The 20610-nt window shown below is 44.8% G+C and overlaps 1 protein-coding gene across 1 annotated transcript; it reads left to right on the top strand.

Annotated features, from left to right (window-relative positions):
* Nucleotides 1–4816: 4816 nt before the first annotated feature.
* EIF2S2 (eukaryotic translation initiation factor 2 subunit beta) lies at nt 4817–16322 on the top strand. Its single transcript, XM_056354533.1, has 9 exons — nt 4817–4975; nt 9643–9823; nt 10754–10857; nt 11901–12036; nt 12343–12443; nt 12878–13026; nt 13923–13979; nt 15023–15108; nt 15850–16322. The coding sequence occupies exons 1-9, from the start codon at nt 4961–4963 to the stop codon at nt 16023–16025; spliced, it is 1005 nt and encodes a 334-aa protein (XP_056210508.1). The 5' UTR covers nt 4817–4960; the 3' UTR covers nt 16026–16322.
* The last annotated feature ends 4288 nt before the right edge of the window (nt 16323–20610 follow it).

The raw sequence follows: 20610 nt of genomic DNA on the forward strand, positions 1-20610 counted from the left end.
CTCCTGTTTTCCATCTGTATTGAAAACAGTACCTAGCAAAACCTCTGCCTGCATATTACTTCATTCCCAAATGGATTTGTCTGTAATTTTTGTCATGCAAAGCAATAGAAAAGACAGCAACAGCATGTGCTTTAGATTTCCAGGAGCTCCTAGACAGGCTCTAGGCTACGGCTACCAAAGCTACCAAATCAGGTAAGCAAAAATCTGACAACAAAAGCTACGTTATGGGGCTATGGCTCCCAACCTGGGAATTTCTCACATGCTGAACAAAATGTTTATTTTAAAGGAGACACCGTGCAGATCCAAGCAGAAAGTTTAGAAAACTGAGCTGTGACACAGGAGTTAGGCTCTCCACGGTTTTCGGTGGGTTTTGAGTATCTGAATTGTTTCGCACGCGTTGAAGATGCCTGCAAATGCCATGCTCAAAACAGCGGAGAGTCGGGGACAGGAGAGCAAGACGCTGCTTAGCCCCTTCCCGTAGCGGCGTTTGAACCTCCCCCTCGCAGGCAAGCAGCAAGCACACACCTGGCTGTTTCTGGCAGGTGAGCCCCGAGAGCTGGCTGACCTCCAGCGCCCGGAGAAGGGCTGCGAGCTCCCTGCGCGCTCCCGGCGGCGAGGGGCAGCCGTGCCCCGCCCGGCCCCCGCCCGGCCCCCGCCCGCCGCTCGCCACCCCACGGCGGCGGCCCCCGCCCGAGCAGCCCGGCCGCGGCCTCCACCCCGGGGCCGCTCCCGCCGCCCGGCCGCCTTCTGCCTTTCGGAGTGTTTCAGTAAACCCTGCCGGCACTGCCGCCGCCAGCCCTTCCACCCGCGCGGTGCCTGCTGCCCCGCTGCTCCGCGGGGCTCTGCGCAGGGCGCGGGCAGCGCCGCCGGGGCACCCTCAGGCCCAGGGCCCGCCCGCCGCGCGCCCGGACGCCTTTGCCACGGCGCCCCCTGGCGGCCGCCGCGGGGCTCCCCTCCTCCCGCGCGGCCCCGGGCTGAAGGGGAGGGAACGGGGAGCAGCGGCACGGCCGGGGCGTCTGGTGCGCTGGGCCCGCAGTGTGCCCCGGTCGTGCTGTGCCGTGCTGTGCCCCGGCCGTGCTGTGCTCAGGCCTCGCTCGGCACAGGTTGCGAAGGTGATGAGGGGACCAGAGCGTCTCCCCTGTGAGGAAAGGCTGAGACAGCTGGGCCTGTCCAGCCTGGAGAAGACATCACTGAAAGGAGGGAGACCTTATCAATGCCTACAGATCCCTTCAGGGCGAGTGCCAAGGGGACGGGGCCAGGCTCTTCTCAGCGGTGCCCAGCGACAGGACACGGGGCAACGGGCACAAGCTGCAGGACAGGAGGTTCCATCCGAATACGAGGAAAAACGTCTTGATGTGCGGGTGCCAGAGCGCTGGGACAGGCTGCCCGGAGGGGCTGCGGAGTCTCCTTCCCTGGGACATTCCAAACGCGCCTGGACGCGCCTGTGCAGCCAGCCCGAGGTGACCCTGCTTCAGCAGGGCTTGGGCTGGGTGCTCTCCAGGGGTCCCTTCCCACCCCGACCCCTCTGGGGTTTTGTCAGTGAGTTAAAGCCCAGCTGCTAACACCACTTATTCCACAGCAACCTTTAGACTAGATATGTAAAAATGAAATTAGTCACTGAGAGCAAAATTCAGTGCTATATAAAGACAGTAAAAACTGACTTACATAAAACTTCAAGCAAAATCCACTTTAAAACTCAGTGCTTGTGTAAGCTTTTAATTGTGCCTAGACTTACACCAACACCATGGAAGAGTGACCCTCACTCTGTATAGAAAGAGGTGTTTGGCCATCACCCAGCAGTGGCCAGGAAATCATACAAACACAGCTAAGACAGAAACAGTCATGCACAATTCTATAATCTCAGTTTATGTGCATAATACCTGCTTAAAAGAGGTATCTGATGTCTTCAGGTTTTGGCACTGTGTGAAAATATGGCACCAGCATCACAGGCAGCTCTAGAATTCAGTAGGCAAATTCACAAACTCCCCCTCTTTTTCTGGAGGGCTGGGTAATGCCCAGACGGAAGACATACTCACAGCTCCACAAGCGTATTTCACATGATAGTAATTTTTCATTGTGTGATCCCTCCAATTCAGGATTGCATCTGAAGTTTATTCATCCCAGACTGTGATTGCTCATCGCTTTCAGACTGTAACTTGCATAATTGCATAATATGTCCAGTGCACCCAATTTCTGAGCTTTGAGTATCTGAATTTTAGTTAAAATTCTACTTGCTGCATCAGATGCCTCTTTCTAAATATGTCATGACTGTTGTTCATCAACAAAATAAGGAAAAAGAAACAACAACAAATCCTTTTTATCTGTGTGTGTCTGCAAACTCTTTAACCCAGACTGCTTTCCTTACCAAAACTCATGTAGGATTTTTCCCCCCCCAAGTATCAGATCAAAGATACTAGTTCCAGCTGTTCTTCACCAACAGCTGTAATTGGTAACAACTAATTAACAACTAATGTAGAAGCACTCTGGTGCTGCTAGTTTCTGGAACTTATTTAATTCACAAGGAAAGCAAAGAAGAAAACAGAACAGCAAAATCCTGCATCCTGCATAGTCTGGCAGCAGAGGAGGGGAAAAAATCAATATAAGGTGGTCTCCCAGGCATGCCTTTGATGTTGCAGTGCCTGCAGCCAAGAGCTTCAAAGAGTGTTTTGGTTTCTATCTGAAGATCTGGTCATAACTCCAGCATAGCACTTCCAGCAGCTCCCGCTAGCTTTTCCTCTGACGTTTTCCAAATATTGTGTATTATATATGTGCACAACATTATGTTATGTATTATTCATTAGGCAGACAACTGGAGGGAGCAAATCTCAGGATTTTTGATCACCAAGCATCTTGGGGTGTTTGTCACTAATAATACTTGGTCCCCAAGTATTACTGACAAAGATTAACAGATATGTTACAGGTGAGACACTGGGGGGAATTATGCTGCTCTGTATGGTACTGCCAAGGCATCTGATGAAAGTACTATGCCCTTTATTGGGCACTGCACTTAAGAAATATGTACGTAAGTAAGTGAGGTGCAGAAGAGAGTAGTGGAAATAAGAACAAAAAGTTACGATGTTGTGAAAAAGGTTGGAGGGGCTGGATTTGCATCTTTTGAAAAAGAAGGTTATGGGGGCAAGACAAGGAAGGGCACAGTGATATTCCAAAGGCCCATGGGTTTTGTGGTGAACTTGTGTCCTCAAGGGGACACTACAACTGGCATTGGATTAAGTCACAGCAAGGAAGATGACAAATTTTTTTGTCAGGCACTTGAACCAGCTGCAGAGAGAATCTCTGTCCATGGTGATATTTAAGAACAGCTTAGACATGTAATTTGTGATATGGTGATATAAAAATACAGTTATCGCATCCCAGGACAGGAGGTTGGTCTAGGTGAGCTCTGGGAAGTGAGGTGGGGTGTTGCTCTGTGGGTAGGCCAGTGCAGGCATAGTCATTTGCAATCTGTGTGCCCTAGTTTCATGCCAGTGAAAAGTGATTCAGTGTGAACAGTCTCATATGAAAGTGATGTTGAAGCAAACGCTTGCAGCAAAAGAAAGAAGAGGAATTTTGGGGAGACCATCTCCAGTGTTACAGCAATACCGAATCTGTCTACTCAGTTTATCAATGGCATTAAATAACAGCTGCCTGCTATAGCAGAAAATCCATGGTATCCCTGTGGCTTAATGGCAAGTGACAAAGACACAAATGCTGCAAATAACCAGGGAAATGTGGCGGTATTGAAGCAAGAAAGAAAAATCTTTTGAAGTTGGGTTTCAGAGATTTAAGAGAAAACACCATGGTCCTACTGAGAAAAGCTAAAACTGATCCTGTCCTGGTGCCTACTATGCATCCAAACTGATGGCTTTGCAGACAGAGCGTGCTGGATGTCCTCGTCTGTGACTGAGGCAAGCAAGAAGGGTAGATGAAAGGAAGACCAAGGCTAATGAGATGGACAGTCTTTTCTTGTAGGTGATTAAAAAAACTTAAATGATGAAGTGTCCATAGTCTCCCATTAGTGTAAAAAGAATAGTACAGGTTTACACCATATAATGGGAAGTTATGGGACTCCAAGAAAGCAAATGGTCTGGAAATGAAATGTAAAACACCCTGTAACAATGTTTGGGCTGATGCCTCTGTTTGCTTTAACACTAAGTCTTGCATTTAATTTCAGAGTTGGTTGGGAAGCAGAATTTTAACACATACTTCATGGTAAGTAATTCTGTTGTGTATTGGTGCCATATTATTTTATTAGCTAGCATTAGGGAAATGGAATGAGGAAGAAGGACTAAGGGATTGGAGCATCTGACATATGAGGAGAAGCCAAGAGATTCCAAATTGTTGAGCTTGTAAAAGAGAAGGTTTGGGGGGACCTTGTCAGTGTCTGTAGAGGGGGTAAATGGGGCAGAGCCAGACCCTTCTGGGTGACAAGTGGCAGCAAGCGCAGTCTGGAATACAGGATATTCTACTTAAAAATTAGAAAAATCGTTTTTGCCGTGCGGGTGGTGAAGCAGGCTGCCCAGAGCGGTGCCGGTGTTCCCATCCTCGGGGATACCCCGAGCCCAGCAGGCTGCGCTGGGCCCGGCCCGGGCCTGCCCTGCCCATGGCGGACACAGCGCTGTGGCGCCCCGCGAGCGGCCAGCCCCCGCCGAGCACACCGCCCCGGGGCGCCCGGGTCCCGCCGCCGGCCCTCGCACCGGCAGTGGCGCCCCGCGGCCCCGCAGGGCACCGACCCGGGCAGGGCCCGCGGCACGGCCAGCCCCGCGCTCCGCTCCGCGCAGGCGCGGCCGGGGAACGACAACTCCCGGCAGGCGGCGGGGCGGCGCAGGCGCGGGCGGCGCGGCGGGGGAGGGGAGCGCTGATGCAAGAGGCGAGCGCGGCGGTCGTGGGCATCGGCTGGCCGCGTCCCTGAGCGCCCGCCGCTCCGCCCGTCTCCCGCACCGCGCCGCGTCCGGCCGCAGCCATGTCGGGCGATGAGGTGAGACCCGGCGGCCGCCACCCTCCGGGGGGCCGCGCCCGAGGCCTGTGCTGCGGCCGGGGCTGCCGCCATGTGAGCGGCTGGGCCTGAGGCCTGCGGCGGGCGGCGAGCGCGGCCTCCGCCCCGGGCCGCAGCCGGCGCCTCGCTGCTGGGGCGGGCGGCGCGGCGTGGCTCCCGCCGCCCCGGTCCCGCTCGCCGCCGTCCCGGAGCTGCCGGTGCGGCGGGCGGAGGCCGGTCTAAGGGCCGGGAGCTTCCCCGGTCTCCGCGCGCCGCCGGGGCCCACCGGGCCGGTGTGCGGCCTGGCTCCCGGTACCGTGGGCAGGCAGCGGCCGCCGGGCCGGTGTGCGGCCTGGCTCCCGGTACCGTGGGCAGGCAGCGGCCGCCGGGCCGGTGTGCGGCCTGGCTCCCGGTACCGTGGGCAGGCAGCGGCCCCCGTGCTGCCACCGCCCGCTCCGCCGAGGGAGGGCCGGCCGAGGGGCAGGTCTCCCCGCCGCCGCCCCTCCATCGCCATTCGAGCCTCTCCGGCGGTGCGAAGGGTTCAGCCGCTGCCCGAGCCCGAGCGGCAGGCTTCCCGCAGCCGGCGGCGGCTGCTTAGGCACACTTTCCGGAAAGTACATACGTCTGTCTCTGAGACATTTTTGAAGTGTTATAGGTGTGTGGCGTCTTTACTAACCTCATTGCAGCTGTTCTCGCGGGGAGAAGGAAAGCTTTACACGTAGGAGGCTATATGCACCCTGATGCATGACTGCATCGCCTGTGGGAAACTGCCCTGGCTGAGTCTGTGAGGTGGCTGCTTTTGGTCTTGTATCTTCTTTCTGCTGATGTTTAAAATACCAGTGTGGCTTGTTTCCTTCTGAGCAAAGTGATCAATCTGGCCTTGGAGACAGGCAAGTCATAATTTGGCCTATGTAATAAAGGAGAGCCAGTATAATTACTATTTTAATGGAGGCTGAGACTGACTTATTTAGCTGCTTTAACATCTTAGAATGAATGTACTGCATTTTTATGCCTAATCGTGTCCTTGGAACTGCAGTTCTAATGTCTAGGTTTTACTCTGGTTCCAGAAATTTGGACATGGGAATCCTTGCATTAGATGCTTTCTGTCCCAGGTGATCGTAAGACCATAGAGCGTTCATCTGGATTTTCCTGGTTCAGGTTTAGCTGAAGTGTCAGTAAAATTGTTTTTTTTTTTTGCCTAATGTGTTTTTGGTTTTTTTTCTGACATTGAGGCAGATACCAGGAATATCTAGTTCAGTAAAGTTACACCTCTGGATTGCTTTATGTAGCAGACTGACTGAGAATTAAAATGGTAGCAGATATCACAACTAAACTGTTAACTAAACTGTTGCTGTTAGATCTTCTGGCTAGTGTGTCTGTGAGAGTGGGTGAGTGTGCATGCCTGCCAGAATTTCTGTATATCTGGTTGTTAGGAGCCAAGTAGTTCGTTATTGACGTTAAGTTGGTGAAACTTTTTAAAGCCAGTGATCCTCTAAGGTTGAGGGGAGTGAAGACGCATGAAGACAAATGTGCACTTTAAACTGGTGTAGATGTTGGAAAACTTTGTTTTCTGGTATTGGACTGTAGCTTCAATTTTTTTAGGGCTGTATACAAAACAAAATGCCCTGGTAGAAACATCTATTGTCCAAGTGCTGCCCAGAAGTGTGGCACGGCAGAGGCAACACAGGCCCTATTTGCAAGAAGCAGCAGTCTGTTAACATCTATTCGGTTTATTTAAAATCCTACTATAGATATCAAATCCTACTAGATACCCAAGAGTTATTCCGGCCCTGTAGTTTTATGAAGCTCCAGGAAATAATAATAGAGGATGCTATATTTTGAGCTGCCTGAGGGTTTAGGTGCAGATTGGTCTTAATAATTTTGCACTCTATCAGAGGCTTCAGCTCAGTGTAGTATAAGGATATCTGAACTAACTTTTATCAGTGCAGAGTTGCTATCTGCTTTGTAGACATGCCTGCATTTATTCAAGCTAATGAAATGGGATTTATTTGCAACTTCTATTTGAATCCCCATCATTTGTCACTGTCACAGCACTTTAATGCTGGCTTCTGTCTGGAGAATTGCGTTTGGACTATGAAGCATTGATGCTTTCTGGTTTTTTTCCCCTCTGTTCTTTCACTTGCTAATTTTCTGTAAGTTGGGATTTTGACTGGCTAGGCATTTGAAATAAGGAGTAGGTGTATGGAACTGGATGTGAGAAGGAACTGTGTGGCCTACAGAAGAGGAAACCCCATAAGGGAATTTGGCTCTGAGAGCAGAAACAGAATGGAAATCTATAACTGTTTCTACACGGGGAAGGCATGGGATTTGGTATATTTGGGCTGGGGCCTCTAATCTCTTCCGTAGAGGGTCTGCAACTTTGTACAGTTTTTCAGTGCTTAAATGGTATGATAATGCTTTGACTAATCAAATGTGCTGAATACAGAAAAGGAACAAAAACTTCTGAAACATCTAGCTCAGAAAGTCAAAACACAGAATAGCCTAGTTATGAGGCTGGTCAGTTTACATCATGACTTGTTGAAGCATGTGTGACCTTGACTCCTTAGTTTTCATTGAAGCCCTTAATGAAAAAAAATATTTCAGGCATAGATCTTCTGAGGTTGTGGAACTCTTCCATTAGTTTCCTGAGAGCACTTAGCATGTTATGACTAGGTCTTAGGTTTGCAAAAGCTTGGTTTGACTGGACTGGATGGAGCCGACCTTCAGAGCAGTGCTGTGTTCCAGGCCAGCTACATAGTTTTAATGCTGAAAAAACAATCTCCTGGATCCAGAAGTTGTCCTTGTGTGTTAACTGCAGTTTAATGTGGTGCTACTGAAGACACGTTCTGTCTCTGGTAGACACAAGATGTGCTTTATGGTGGTCCAGGATGAAAGATGTATTTTTCTTCACAAAGAGAAGAGTGCTTTGGAGTGGGTGGGCTGGTTCCTTCTTAGAAATTACTATGCCCCATCTAAGCATAACCTTATGTTTGCTTAATCGTGTGAGAAAATACAAGACTCTTTGGAGTCTTGTGAAGCTTGTTCATTGAAGTGAGTCATGATTTTGAAAACGGTGTTCATGTGCTTGTTCCCAAAGCTGTGAACTCCTGCTAGTGCAGGCAGCTTTCCTGCTGTTTCACCAGACTGTAGAAGTTACAAGAGGAAGCCAGCAGATAGCGTAACAGGTGCATATTCTTTGATTACTGTGCATTACAAGAGCATGAGTCATACATGTGTCTAAGCATTAGAGCAAAGCCCTCTAGGAGAACTTTTTTGAAAATATAGTGCATTGTGTACAACTAAAGACACGCTTCAGCAGTTTGGAAGCTGCAAGCTTAAGTGTCCCATATATGTGGACACTTTGGGATACTCTGCTGCGAACACCCATATGTGGAGTTCACTGCCTTCAATAGAGCCTTTATGAAGCATAAGTTTCAGAAAAATGGAAGAATATCACATGAATATTGTGTGTAGGAGAATGAGAAGTGTGAGGAAAAGGTTGCGTTGTGGAGAGAGGGAAACTGCCAAACTTGCAGGGTGTAACAAATCGAGAAGTTGGAGAAGTGCTGCTTTGATGAAGTGTTATTTTCATAAGTAAGGGAGTTTCAGATGGTGAATTTTAACTATCTGTGAGAACACTCTTCAATCACTGCATAAGAAAAACTGGAGAGTCTCATTGGCGTTTAAAATTTTGATGTATTAGAGATATACTACTGTGTGAAAATACGGCCAGATGGATGTAACAAAACTGACCAGAAGCTATGATGTCAAACTTGCATCTTAAGTGAAAAAAGTACAAAGCATTCCTGTGTTGGAAAACTGAAGAGCTTGTGTGTTAAATATCTCAGATCTGCAGATGATGAATAGGTTAAAAATTAGTCTTGGGGTAGTGCCTTCTTCAGTCAGATCAGGTGAATTAAGCTTCTTTGTTGGTTAAAAAAGTCATTAACAGCTTTTTACCACTTGGTCTCTGAGGTTCAGTTTCCCACCTGCTGGGGAAAAGGATGAGACCTGTGCTACTTCATAGTGTTGAGAGCTGATACAGATCTTGCTGCATCACCAGCCCCCTTCTAGGTTTTTCCCTAGTCCAGAGCATTCTTGTCAAGAGTGCTGGTAAATCTTGCCTTTTAATAAATTTGGAAATTAATGTGTCTTGGACATGGAAGTACAAAGTGTAGCTGATATGTGGTATAAGCTGTATGGTATAGGTGTGCTTAATTTTTTTTTTCTGTTGCTGAGTGGTTCAGTGATAGTTTCACATGGTCTTACTTCAGAACTTGAGTCCATAATGTCAGTAAAATGGAGAAGCAGCTGGTAGCTAGTCTAAGATTCACAGCTTTAATGTATTTTCAGCTAATAAATAGTTGGCAGGAAGCTTGGACTATTATAGGCCAAGTAGCAGAAGCTAAGTGTCAAGCAATATTCTCTTGTAATTGGTCACATGGGTTTTTCCTTGGGACAAGATCCCTGTTTAAAGAAGCCTGTGTTATCACTGTTTTGAGTCAGCTAATTTGTATTACATTGTTACAGATCTAGAAAAATCCCTAATTGAGATTGAAACAGAGGAACAGTTTGGGTAACTGAGGGAATGTTGAGAGAAGCTTGAAGGTGTTACAAATATTAAATGTTAGGTGATTATTGTGCTGCTAAGGAACTCTTGGCTTTTACAGATGATTTTCGATCCCACTATGAGCAAGAAGAAGAAGAAGAAAAAGAAGCCCTTTATGTTGGATGAGGAAGGGGGAGATACACAAGCGGAAGAGACTCAACAATCTGAAACAAAAGAAGTTGAACCAGAGCCAACAGAAGACAAAGATGTTGAAGCAGATGAAGAAGACAGCAGGAAGAAAGGTAAAGTGAATCAGCAGATAGGCTCCTAAAAGTAGTCCTTCTGTATCTTGAAACTACAAGCCCCGTTTCAAGAATTTCGCATCGCAGTGTAAAATGCTGTGGCCCTAGTCTGTTTAGAGGCTTGTGACTAATACTCTACTTACTTGAAGGGCGTATTTGCCTCCTGCTTGAAATCACATTCACAAACATCCAGCAAGCTACCGGTGGCTTATGTAATTCCACTTTCCTGACTCGGAGTCTTTTGTGTGAGGCAGTGAAAAGAGAATCCCTAAAATAGTTAGCAAGAACTTTTAAATCTTCACATGCAGTTATTGCAGTAATTCCACAACTATAGCTGTTTTTCATTCGAACAATTAAACAATAGTGTGAATAACAGAAATATGTTTAAAAGGTTTTCTAGTTTTTGGACAGCTGTGAATGTGAGAACTGGAGTGTTCTTCAGAATCTTTCAGGAAATAAGCTTGTGATTGTGTATATAACCTTGCTTTTTAAATTGAGGCCAGTGTCATTTCAAGATGACCTGATTTGGGAATGCTGTTAACTTAAATCAGTTTTTTTGACTGCAATAAATTGGCTGCTGCAGTAGACCAGAGAAACTACACCTTTGTCCTACAGTTTTTTAGTTTTTTTCAAGCATCTCTACTGTAATGACAAAAGTAGCTAGTTTCTCTTGCACAGCAGAAAGAAAGATTAAGCACTTAAAAAAATGATAAAATGCATTTAGAAGATGCAGAAACTGTAAAATGGTACTGCAGTATTTGGGGGTAGGAGGGGAATGACCTCTTTAAAACCTGAAGGATATCTGTAGGGGCTACAGATCGTTGATTATGTCTTACTGTAATGTTTTGAAGATTTGGATGTAAATTAGAAACCTTAATGTCTAAACTGTTTCTACAGTTATGCTTCTTTTGGCAATCCTTTGTTTTTTAGATGCAACAGATGACCTGGATGACTTAAACTTCTTCAATCAAAAAAAAAAGAAGAAAAAACCAAAAAAGATATTCGATATAGATGAAGCAGAAGAAGGTGTAAAGGTTTGTTTACGTAACTAGGCTATCTTGCTATGGCTGAAAATTTTTTTGCTTTCATTTTCTTGGGATTGGCAGCACAGGAGTTGTTTTGAGTCTGTCATTGTGTCTTCGTGCAGATAATAATGAAAGTTATGTTTCACTGTGTTTTTCATACATAGTAGGTTCTGCTGAACATTTGCTCCTGCAGGGCTTTTTGCCCAGAAGTGAAAAAATGTAACAGATTTGCACAATGAGCAAGTAATTCTGCAGTCTGTAGTAAGGGTTGACTAGCATCAAGACTAATTGTCTTTTGCGGTGAAACAACTAAATGGATGTCAGAAGTCATGCACAGAGTAGTCCTCAAAAGGCCAGCCCTTCAAATAAAGAAATCTTGTTTTACTCTGGTATTTTCTTTAGAAATGATTGGCTACTGTTCTGTGTTCCAGAAGGTGTGTGAGGTATTTCTACTGTTCTCAAGTTTTATACCAAGTTGTGGTTTTGTATCACGTCAGCGTAGCTGGCAAGCTCAGAGACCTAGAGAACTGAGAAATAAATTATGTGTAAACCATCATCTTTAGATTTTGCCTTTTGGGGAAGAAAATGTCCTTCTGATCTGCTGCAGATAGGTGGAATACTTGATCTGTGTTCTCTGCATGTGCAGGATTGTGATAGTTTGGACTAGCTGCAGGTAGCATGGCTTTTCCCTTACCTTATGGCCTGGCATGGGGAGTGTTTTGTTCCCTTATGCTGTAAAGTGGGTGAGGCCTTTAGGTCAATATAGTGTGACCTTGTTCTTGACAAGCCACAAGTTAGACCAGAAGATAAAAATCTAGCTCTGCTTCATGGTAGTAGTGCAGTGCTCTCTTCAGTGTGCTTTAGTTCCGTTCTTATCTGTTACGTTTCAAGACTGTGGTATATATCACCTAGTATTACTAGTACGAGCAATATATATACTATATATACTAGTATTCATCTAGTATAGTGTGCTACAAGTATTATTTCTCATGCTGTGCAATGGAGATTTGTGTTCAATACTGTAAACTATAGTCTTTTTTATTTCTTTTCAGGACTTGAAAATTGAAGGAGATGTGCCAGAGGCAGTAGAACCTGAAGATGACCTTGATATCATGCTGGGCAATAAAAAGAAGAAAAAGAAGAATGTGAAGTTTCCAGATGAAGATGAGATAATGGAGAAGGATGAAGGTAAAACTATAACCTAGCTCAGTGAGGTGTTGAAAGTGAAATGTTGTAGGTGAATAAGTTCTGTTCAGGTGCCTTTTTTGTTTCAAAATTGATGTTGTTACCTTTACTACTAATTATTTATCAGAAAAATGTTCTAAAAAAGCACTGTATAAATTTTCCGTAAGTGCTGATACCCTTGTAGGCAGGCAAGCAGAGACTTGTGTCCACATTGGAACCTTCTTCGATGTACTTTTAGAAATGGTGTAAGCATGAGGTTAAATAACGTTTCTTTTCTTCTTAATGAATCCAAAACAACTTTCTTTGCAGCTTTTGAGGATGAAGACAGCAAAAAAGACGATGGAATTTCTTTTAGCCTTCAGTCAGGACCTGCGTGGGCAGGCTCAGAAAGGGACTACACATATGATGAGGTACTGTTTAAAATACTTTAAAAATATTTTCCGTATTGACATGCATCAGTAGAGCAGGGCCTTATGCTCCTGTGTCCTGTTTCCAACTTAAAATTAAGACTTGTAGTCAGAAGCTCATGAACAGAAAAATAACAAAGCGCATCTTCTATCACAGTTAATTTTCATATAGGGCAATATTAGTGATAGTTAAAAGACCTCTGCAAATAGGCTGAGGTGCTTGTAGATGATGAAGTAAACCCTTGGGGAAACAGCTTTTATATTTTGCATTTATCAGAATGATTTTTTTAAGGGTGTGTTCAAAAACATACGGGGAAATGCTAAAGGGCAAAGACAATCTACAATTCACTGTGAACGGTATTTGAAGGTGTTTTAGAATTGATGTACTTTATTTGAGAAATGCAAGATACGTTGATGTGAATTCTTGTTTTTTGTAGCTGCTCAATAGAGTATTTAACATCATGCGGGAAAAAAACCCAGATATGGTAGCTGGAGAAAAACGAAAATTTGTCATGAAGCCTCCACAGGTTGTAAGAGTAGGGACCAAGAAAACATCTTTTGTCAACTTTACAGATATCTGCAAATTGTAAGTTTCCTCTTTAGATTTCCCAGGAATAGCAGATGAATGTGCTTACCTGTGCTGTTAGCTGTTGTGTTGAATGCATGTTTCTGGCAAAGGGCTATAGCAAACCAGAAGTAAACTGAAAGCTGTTTCAGTCATACCGCTCACTTCCTCTACATTTCTCTGAGAAGGTATTTATGAAGATGACTTATTGAGATAATTCCTTATTTTATACTTAAATTATGAAAATGATAGGCTTGCTATGTCGCCTTCATGGACTGAAACTAAACTATTGTTTTTGTGAGTTCACTGGCTTCTGTCAAGTCTGTAGCTTGGTCACCAGTGTGATTTATTTGCAGGTCTTGGGTAGGGAAAGTTCTTTCTAATTTGAACTGACTAGAAATACTATTCTCTTGGAAAACGATGTGGAGTTCAGTAATTTTTTTCCCACGGTTTTCTGCAGTGCTTTCTATGTCTTAATTATTTCTTGTCAGGGCAGTTCTTTGTGGGTGATTCTGGGAATGTATATCTGATTTGTTTCAAAAGTGTGCCAGAAAACAGTTATGATGAAATCATGCTGAGGATCTGGGTAGTATACTAAAGTGAATTTTTAATGGTCACTAGTAACACTTTTCAGGAAATGGCAGAGGGATGGGAGAGTATGAATGGAAAATCTCAATAAACAACTTATTTTTAATAGTTACTGTAATTGTGAGTTTGGGGGGGGGGGGCAGATGTGGTGCAGGGTTTTTTTGTGGACTGCTCAGCTTTCTGGTGTCCTCAGTCATTGTCTGTGCTCTTTGGTGCAGATACTATGGCACTGCCCCCTTTTAAATGTGGTAATTTAAGATCATTTTAGCTTGCCAGTCCTGTATAAATATACTGGGGGAAGGTTAAACATATCCTTACTTTATTTTTAGATTACATCGTCAGCCAAAACATCTTCTGGCATTTTTGTTGGCAGAATTGGGTACAAGGTAAGGCTATTGGGCTGTGTATATGCTTATGCATGTAGGACGCAACGCCAACGTAGTTGACGTTATCTGACAAAAAATAGAACTCTTGGGTTTAGATCTGTGTGTATGTGCGCGAACATCGGCCTTTTCTTCCCTGGACTTGGATGCCGTGCTGGGTGGTTGGAGAGATACCATCTTAGGGAAGAGGTACAGAGGCAAACTATAACTCCCAGAGAACAGTCTGGATAAGGATTTCAGTTCCCTATTTGGGACCTTTCTCAAAGATGCTCTGATAGCAGAGCCATTTGTCGTAGTTGGTGAGGGTGGCTCTGTGGCTCATATCAGCCTAAGGCAGATGATAAATAGCTAGGGAAGAGAGAATGCCTCTGTGCCTAATGGCAGGTCTTGTGGGCCTGTAGCTAGTTATTCTGTCTAATGCTGCAGTTAAACCCACCTGTCAGCATAAAAAAGTGTTGATTTCATATGCCTTTTATTGAAGATCTCGTGCTGTGGTAGTGTACTACTTGTTGTCTGTTCGTTTCTCTGTTCTAGACTGCAGTGTTGTTATATGTAGGCAGAGAATCAAGGAGCCTAATTGCAATGTTTGTGCAACAGATGCCCGTTTGATTGGGCTTTGGAGTCCCTTCAGCTCCAGACAACTTAAACAAGAACTTAGAAATCATAATGTGAAAAAACATTCAACATGCTACATTAGAATGGTTAGAAGAGGATCGTATCACTCATTGCATCTTACTAGGGAGTTGTTTGGTCATTTCTATGAGATAAGCAGGTGTCAATTCTCAATTCTGTAAAGTTCTTCTGACTGGGAAGCTTGACTGTGAGGCTGATCTCTGCTGGAGTTTGCTTTTACTGCAGTGAGGGCTATACTTGGGCAAATCTTCCTATAGGTTTTTTAAGTGCCTTCAGAATTTTGTATTTTTATCCACAAAGTAATGCTGGCTTACTCCTGAAGCATGCATCGTTATCTTGCTTCATGTTCCTGAGTAGTTTTAATGCTTGACATCTTCTGCAAACCAAATAATTATTTTTTTCTTTTAAATTAGTGGCTCAATAGATGGTAACAACCAACTTGTAATCAAAGGAAGATTCCAGCAAAAACAGATAGAAAATGTCTTGAGAAGATATATCAGTAAGTATAACTGCCTTTGCGCTCCAGATTTCTCTCAGGCCCCTTTTGATGACCAGTGATCCGTGTATGGCCCATATGTATGTGCATGCTGTGGAGAGTCTGCTAAGACGCTACAACTTTGCTGCAGCTTTATAATGAAATAATGCAAGTAACAGGTGGTTCTGCCACGTTTATAATAAGCACAGAGGTCGTACTCTGTCCTGCACTAAAACATACCAAGGAAAACAGTAAGAGCGTTTGAGAATTGCTTGTTTTCATCTGACTTTCATTTCTTGGCTTTGAGGGCTATAGAAAATAACAGTAATTGTTAATTTTAGTCTTTTGTACACATCAACACATACATATGGTGTGTGTGTCACTGCTGGTCAAAGCACTCTGAGATTATATGTAACAAAAAAGTCCTGCTTTAGTGCTGTGCTGTACAATGACATAGGGGAATGCTGTTTCAGCAGAGGAAGTTGCGGAACACCAGCGGGAAGTCTTAACTGGTTGTTGCTGTTTTTAAAATGGCAGTGTTGGTGCATAATGTACCATGTGAAACCTAGTCTTTATGAACCTGGGAACTAGGAGGAATTGTTAGGTTGCCTCAGCCTCTGTGTTTTTCTTAGTAAGCCACTTCTAAGTCAGTAGATGCATTTGAGCACCCTTTCAAGACAACTGTAAAATTAAGGCTGAAGAAGTGGTGACTTGTCCGCTGATCATGCGTTATCTTTTAACTGCAACTTAATTCCTTTTCTGCAGAGGAGTATGTCACCTGTCATACATGTCGGTCACCAGACACAATCCTACAGAAGGACACCAGATTATATTTCTTGCAGTGTGAGACCTGCCACTCTCGCTGCTCCGTCGCCAGCATCAAAACTGGTTTCCAGGCTGTCACAGGCAAGAGAGCACAGCTCCGTGCCAAAGCTAACTAGTTTGCTAATCAACACTGGATTTTGCAAAGTGTTCTGGGGAGATATGACTGGACAGGTTTACAGTTGGAGTGGATTTACCATTGTATTAAAACAAGATTGTAAAACTACAAGAAATTTGGCTTTTGATTGATTGGTCTGTGAAATCCTTGCAAGATGCAGATCCTCAAGCTGTTCACATACATTTGCTCATTGAATATATTTTACCAACTGTAAGGAACGTGATGGGAAAGGAGGTGCTTTTTAATCCATTCAGACTTCTGTAAAACACAAGATAAATTAAAGATACTGTAACAGTGAGTGTCTTTGATTTTGGATTTTTCCTTCAGTTTTCCTTTAGACAGCTCATGGGAATGGTTGATGTGGTGTTGTGCTGATTATGACACTGAACTATGTCCAAGACCCAGAATAAAGTTCAAGATAATGGTTGTTTTGCTTTTACATTACAAGCTTACTTTTGGTTAGGCTGTCATTAAACAGAGAAAGCAGTCACAGAAAGACGGGGGGGATGATATATCAACATGAGACCTGCTCATGCTTTTATAGCCACATTTGTATGGGAATGCACTTTGCACAGAAAGTGACATCAGGACATTTTGATACTGCTTAATTTGGCAGAATGTAGCTCTGAGATAGATCAGACAGCATATTGATGCTGAATCTTAACATAGAATTGATAAACTGTATTGTAAGTTTTCATAGTGTCATAGTACTAAATTTTGCAATTTCTAATAGAGAAATGTTTATATTTCTTAAGTCCTGCACTCTTCATCACTTTAAAAATAATCTAACTAAATGCAGAAAAAAATGGATATAGTAACATCATTATATGATGGCTGCAATACATGTCTTTACATAAATCTTGAATTTACAGAAGATACTGCCAAGTAGTTTTGAGTTCCAAATTAACACATTATGCTTCTTGATCATAGCATGCACTTCTGTCCACTAGCAGTCAGTATCAGTAATCTCTGGGGGACATGCATAGTGCTGTCCTAACTAGTGTTTCTAGTGCTGTAGAAATTTTGTTACAGCTGCCAAGTACAAAGATGCAAACGGGGAGTGAAGTCCCTGTTGAGTACTGTAAGGGGGGACAATTTTCATTTGATGCCAAAATGGCATAGGGTCAGGATAAGATGCAGTAGCTCAGGACCCCGGGCACCCATCCCTGCAGGTAAGCAGAGTAGCCACCTCCTCAGGGAAAACGGTGGTCATTCTGAATGCAATTCATCAAATATAAGAAACTGAAGGGTTTCTACCAAGTTTTAATCTTTGTATGTATGTTAATACAGAACACAGTCTTGCTGGGAAGTCACTTGCTATTTGAAAACCTGACAGCACTGTAAGGCAAAAATCAAGGTTTTATGGTTGGTTTCTTAAAAGCATTTTGAATTTCAAGTGAGCTATAACAATGTTGGATGTGTCTTTAAGTGAATAAAGCCAGGATCAGTGCCTCTTGTAACGTTGTTGTATTCTTGGTTTTTTCTCTAGCAAATAGGCGTTCTGTTGGAGGTAAAACTTTCTGGAGAAGTGCTTGTTGTCTTTTTGTTTCAGACACTGAAGTAGCTAAACAATGATACTTTCTATTTTTAAATGCTTGCTTTGTCCTGGGTCACATACCTTTAACGTACTTAAAATACAGTATGGCCTTGAATTGGTGCTGTTGTTATAGTGTATTAAATACAAAGTTTTACTTCAGCATATTTGGGTCAAAAAGGCCAAATTAATAAAGGAATAAATGATTGTTTGAATCAATCACCTGTGAGCTCTCCTGGCTCACAGGTGAGCTTTATATTTCATAGATGTATTCTGGGTCTGTACGTGAAATCCTGAAGGCATTGGTTTTGATGACTAGTATTTGAGTGAAACATCTTGAGCTGTACTCTTGGCTGTGGAACAACCTCATTGATGCATGAAGTCTTCTGTGTCTACAAGCAGATACTGCTTGATTCTTATTTAAAAAAAAACCAACGCCTTCCAGTGTACATTCAAAAAGGAGTATGGTTACTACAAGTGTATGAACACAAATGCCTCTTGCTTCTGGTAAGATTGATGTAAGTTTGAAGTGCAGTTGTGTTCAGAGGCAAAAAAAGTTTTGTACTTAAGCTGAATCTAAGTAAGCAGCTTAAGGATGGAGTTTGTAACAGACTGCGGTGGTAGCTTGGCCTTGGGTCTGCGTGCAGGCATGTGTTTGGAGGCAGACAGAACTCTTTCTCCATGCTTTTTTCTCTGAGCTGAATGTTGGCTGCATAGTGCCGGTGGAGATGTGGGAGCCAGATTTGTTTAGGTACTGGAAGACTGCAGAGCGGCTCGGGATCCCTGTTTGAGTGGGCTGGGGAGGAGCCTGGGAGGTGACAAAAAGCACAGTGATGCAGCTGCGTTGCTTCTCTCCGAGGCTCCTGCCATGCCTGGAGTTCTCATACACCTTATCTCAGTAATCTAAGCTGTTGCAGATCTGTTCCTTTCTGGCAGTAAAGATGCAATACGTCTTTCAGCCCAGAGTGTGCAAATGAAAATCTCCCAAGACTTGTCACTGGAGGTCCTGGGGGAGCTTTACAGAAGAAGCCGTGTTGCGGTCAGTCCACTTGGAATTTACCGATACCCTTGTAAGAAGGATACTCTCTTTATAACCCACTTTTGCCAGGAAAGTGCTTTCATTTCTGTTGCCTAGTGAGGGGTGGAACTCTAAGGGTTAGGTGACCTTGCATGGGTCACCAAAGTAACCAGCAACATGAAAACAGATCTAGTTCCCTGGTCAGTGCAGATGCAGCGGGATCAGCTGCCTTCGGGGTGGGGTGGTTGTGTTGTGCTGAAATAACCGGTTACTATTACGAAAATAAGTGAGACCAAACTTCACAGAAGCTTCTAGCCAAGGCAAGGATTGAATCAAAGCAGTGATATTTTTATAACCAGAAACGGTATAAAGGAGGAGAAGTGTGTATTACAAGTTCCCACTGAGAGTGGGGGATGTCTGGTTAGTGCTGTGCACGGTCGTAGTGCATTGTGTCCTCCAGACGGGTACACCACATCCTGAGGTCCCTGGCTTGTGTCAGCTGTGGGCCTGCAAACTTGGTCACCTAAGATTGTAAGCGAGGAGAAGAAAAAGCACATTTTCAAAGCTGCTGCTGAAAACAGGACAAGGTTTGTAACAATTTGCATGGGATGTTCTGCTGCAGTCAGGTGGAAGTGCGTATGATGGTATTTAGTGGAGGAGGTACAGAAATAGAAACAGCAGGAAAGCTCTGAAAGTCAAGCGAATGTGAAGTTGAGTGTGGTGCTGACAGCTAAGATTCATTAGAACTTCTCTGTTAATATTTTAAATAATGTTTCTCCAGCTATCTCTTCTGCCCCTCTGCTCAGTTTTTTCCTAGAGTTTTATTCCAGATTACCAGACTAACAGAAGAGTATCCAAGCAAGTGAGATGCCAAGCTTTGGAAAGAGTTGAAGGCAGATACTTAGCAGAAAACCAGAGCTGCACAAGAATTGCCAGTTCTGCTTCAGCCTGTATGGGCAACAAACTGCAAAGCCACACCGGCTTCCAGAATAATTGCTTGGGTTTCTGTTTTCAAGTTGGTTTTGCCATAGTAAAGGTTAGTCCTACATTGCCAGAGTAGCAGAATGTCATTTTCTGTAGCTTTCCATTTGACAAGTGGTTGCCCTCACAATACGTGGGTTTGAACCCTGGCTGCTCCAGTGCAAGCTCTTCCCTGAGCATCCTGTTCCTGGCCCCTGCCGGAGACAGGACATCAGGCTGGATGTGCTGGGCTGTGACCCCGGGTGGTAAGTCTGGGTTGACTTATCCTGCTTCTGAACTGTCTTGTTAACTGGTGTTTTTTTTCAGCCACTAACCTCACTCTTCCCCAGAAACATGAAGGACTCAAATGATGGGAAAACAGGCAGTTTGGTGTCCCTGGAGGGAAACAGCCAGAAACGCTGAGGTTAGTGGTGGTGGTCGGCGTACCAGGACAAGCCTGTCCTGATGAAAGCCTCTCCTGGTCTTTTTCAGCAGTGCAAAGGGGACCTGCAGCTCAGCTCTGCAGGTGTTGGATTCCCTCAGTGTTCGTGGGGATCGGCCAGGGGTAGGTTGGACCTACGTGGCTCTGCCTCGCGTTCTGCTTTCTGCGTGTATAGGGCATTTTGGCAGTTAGCCCAAGTCATGGATATGACTTCTTGCTATTACGGTTCTGAAGAATCTGACTTTTGGTGTTGGTTTGGCAGTGTCGGCACCGTTCATCTCAGCTGTGGTGGGGCCAGTGGTGCTGGTGTCCCCGCAAGGGCAGCACTGCCCCGATCCCCACGCTCCTGTGCCAGCCAGCGCTGAGCCCCGCAGCCTGCGGGATGCTCCCGGTGCTGCAGGGAAGGAAGAGAAATGTGTGGTGGCCTTGTTGGGAGAACTGTGTCACCCGTGCAGGTATGTGACAGGTAAGCGGCGAGGCTGGAGCAAGGGCGTGTTGCTCAATCAACCACTTGTTTTTGGGACAGGAGGGGAAACATCAGATGAAAGACCAGCCACTGTGTGCCCCAGGGATGGAGCTGCTGCCTGGCAGGAGATGCTGCCCAGCCTGGGCTTCCCACTGGCATGGCGGGC

This window comes from Falco biarmicus, chromosome 10 (assembly GCF_023638135.1).
Source record: "Falco biarmicus isolate bFalBia1 chromosome 10, bFalBia1.pri, whole genome shotgun sequence".
Taxonomy (NCBI): Eukaryota; Metazoa; Chordata; class Aves; order Falconiformes; family Falconidae; genus Falco; species Falco biarmicus.

What these genes read in the sequence shown, in the direction of transcription:
- EIF2S2 (XM_056354533.1), top strand. An exon ending in AGAAGACAGCAGGAAGAAAG is followed by an intron (nt 9,824 to 10,753) that starts GTAAAGTGAATC and finishes TTTGTTTTTTAG; the next exon opens with ATGCAACAGATGACCTGGAT. An exon ending in GATAATGGAGAAGGATGAAG is followed by an intron (nt 12,037 to 12,342) that starts GTAAAACTATAA and finishes CTTTCTTTGCAG; the next exon opens with CTTTTGAGGATGAAGACAGC.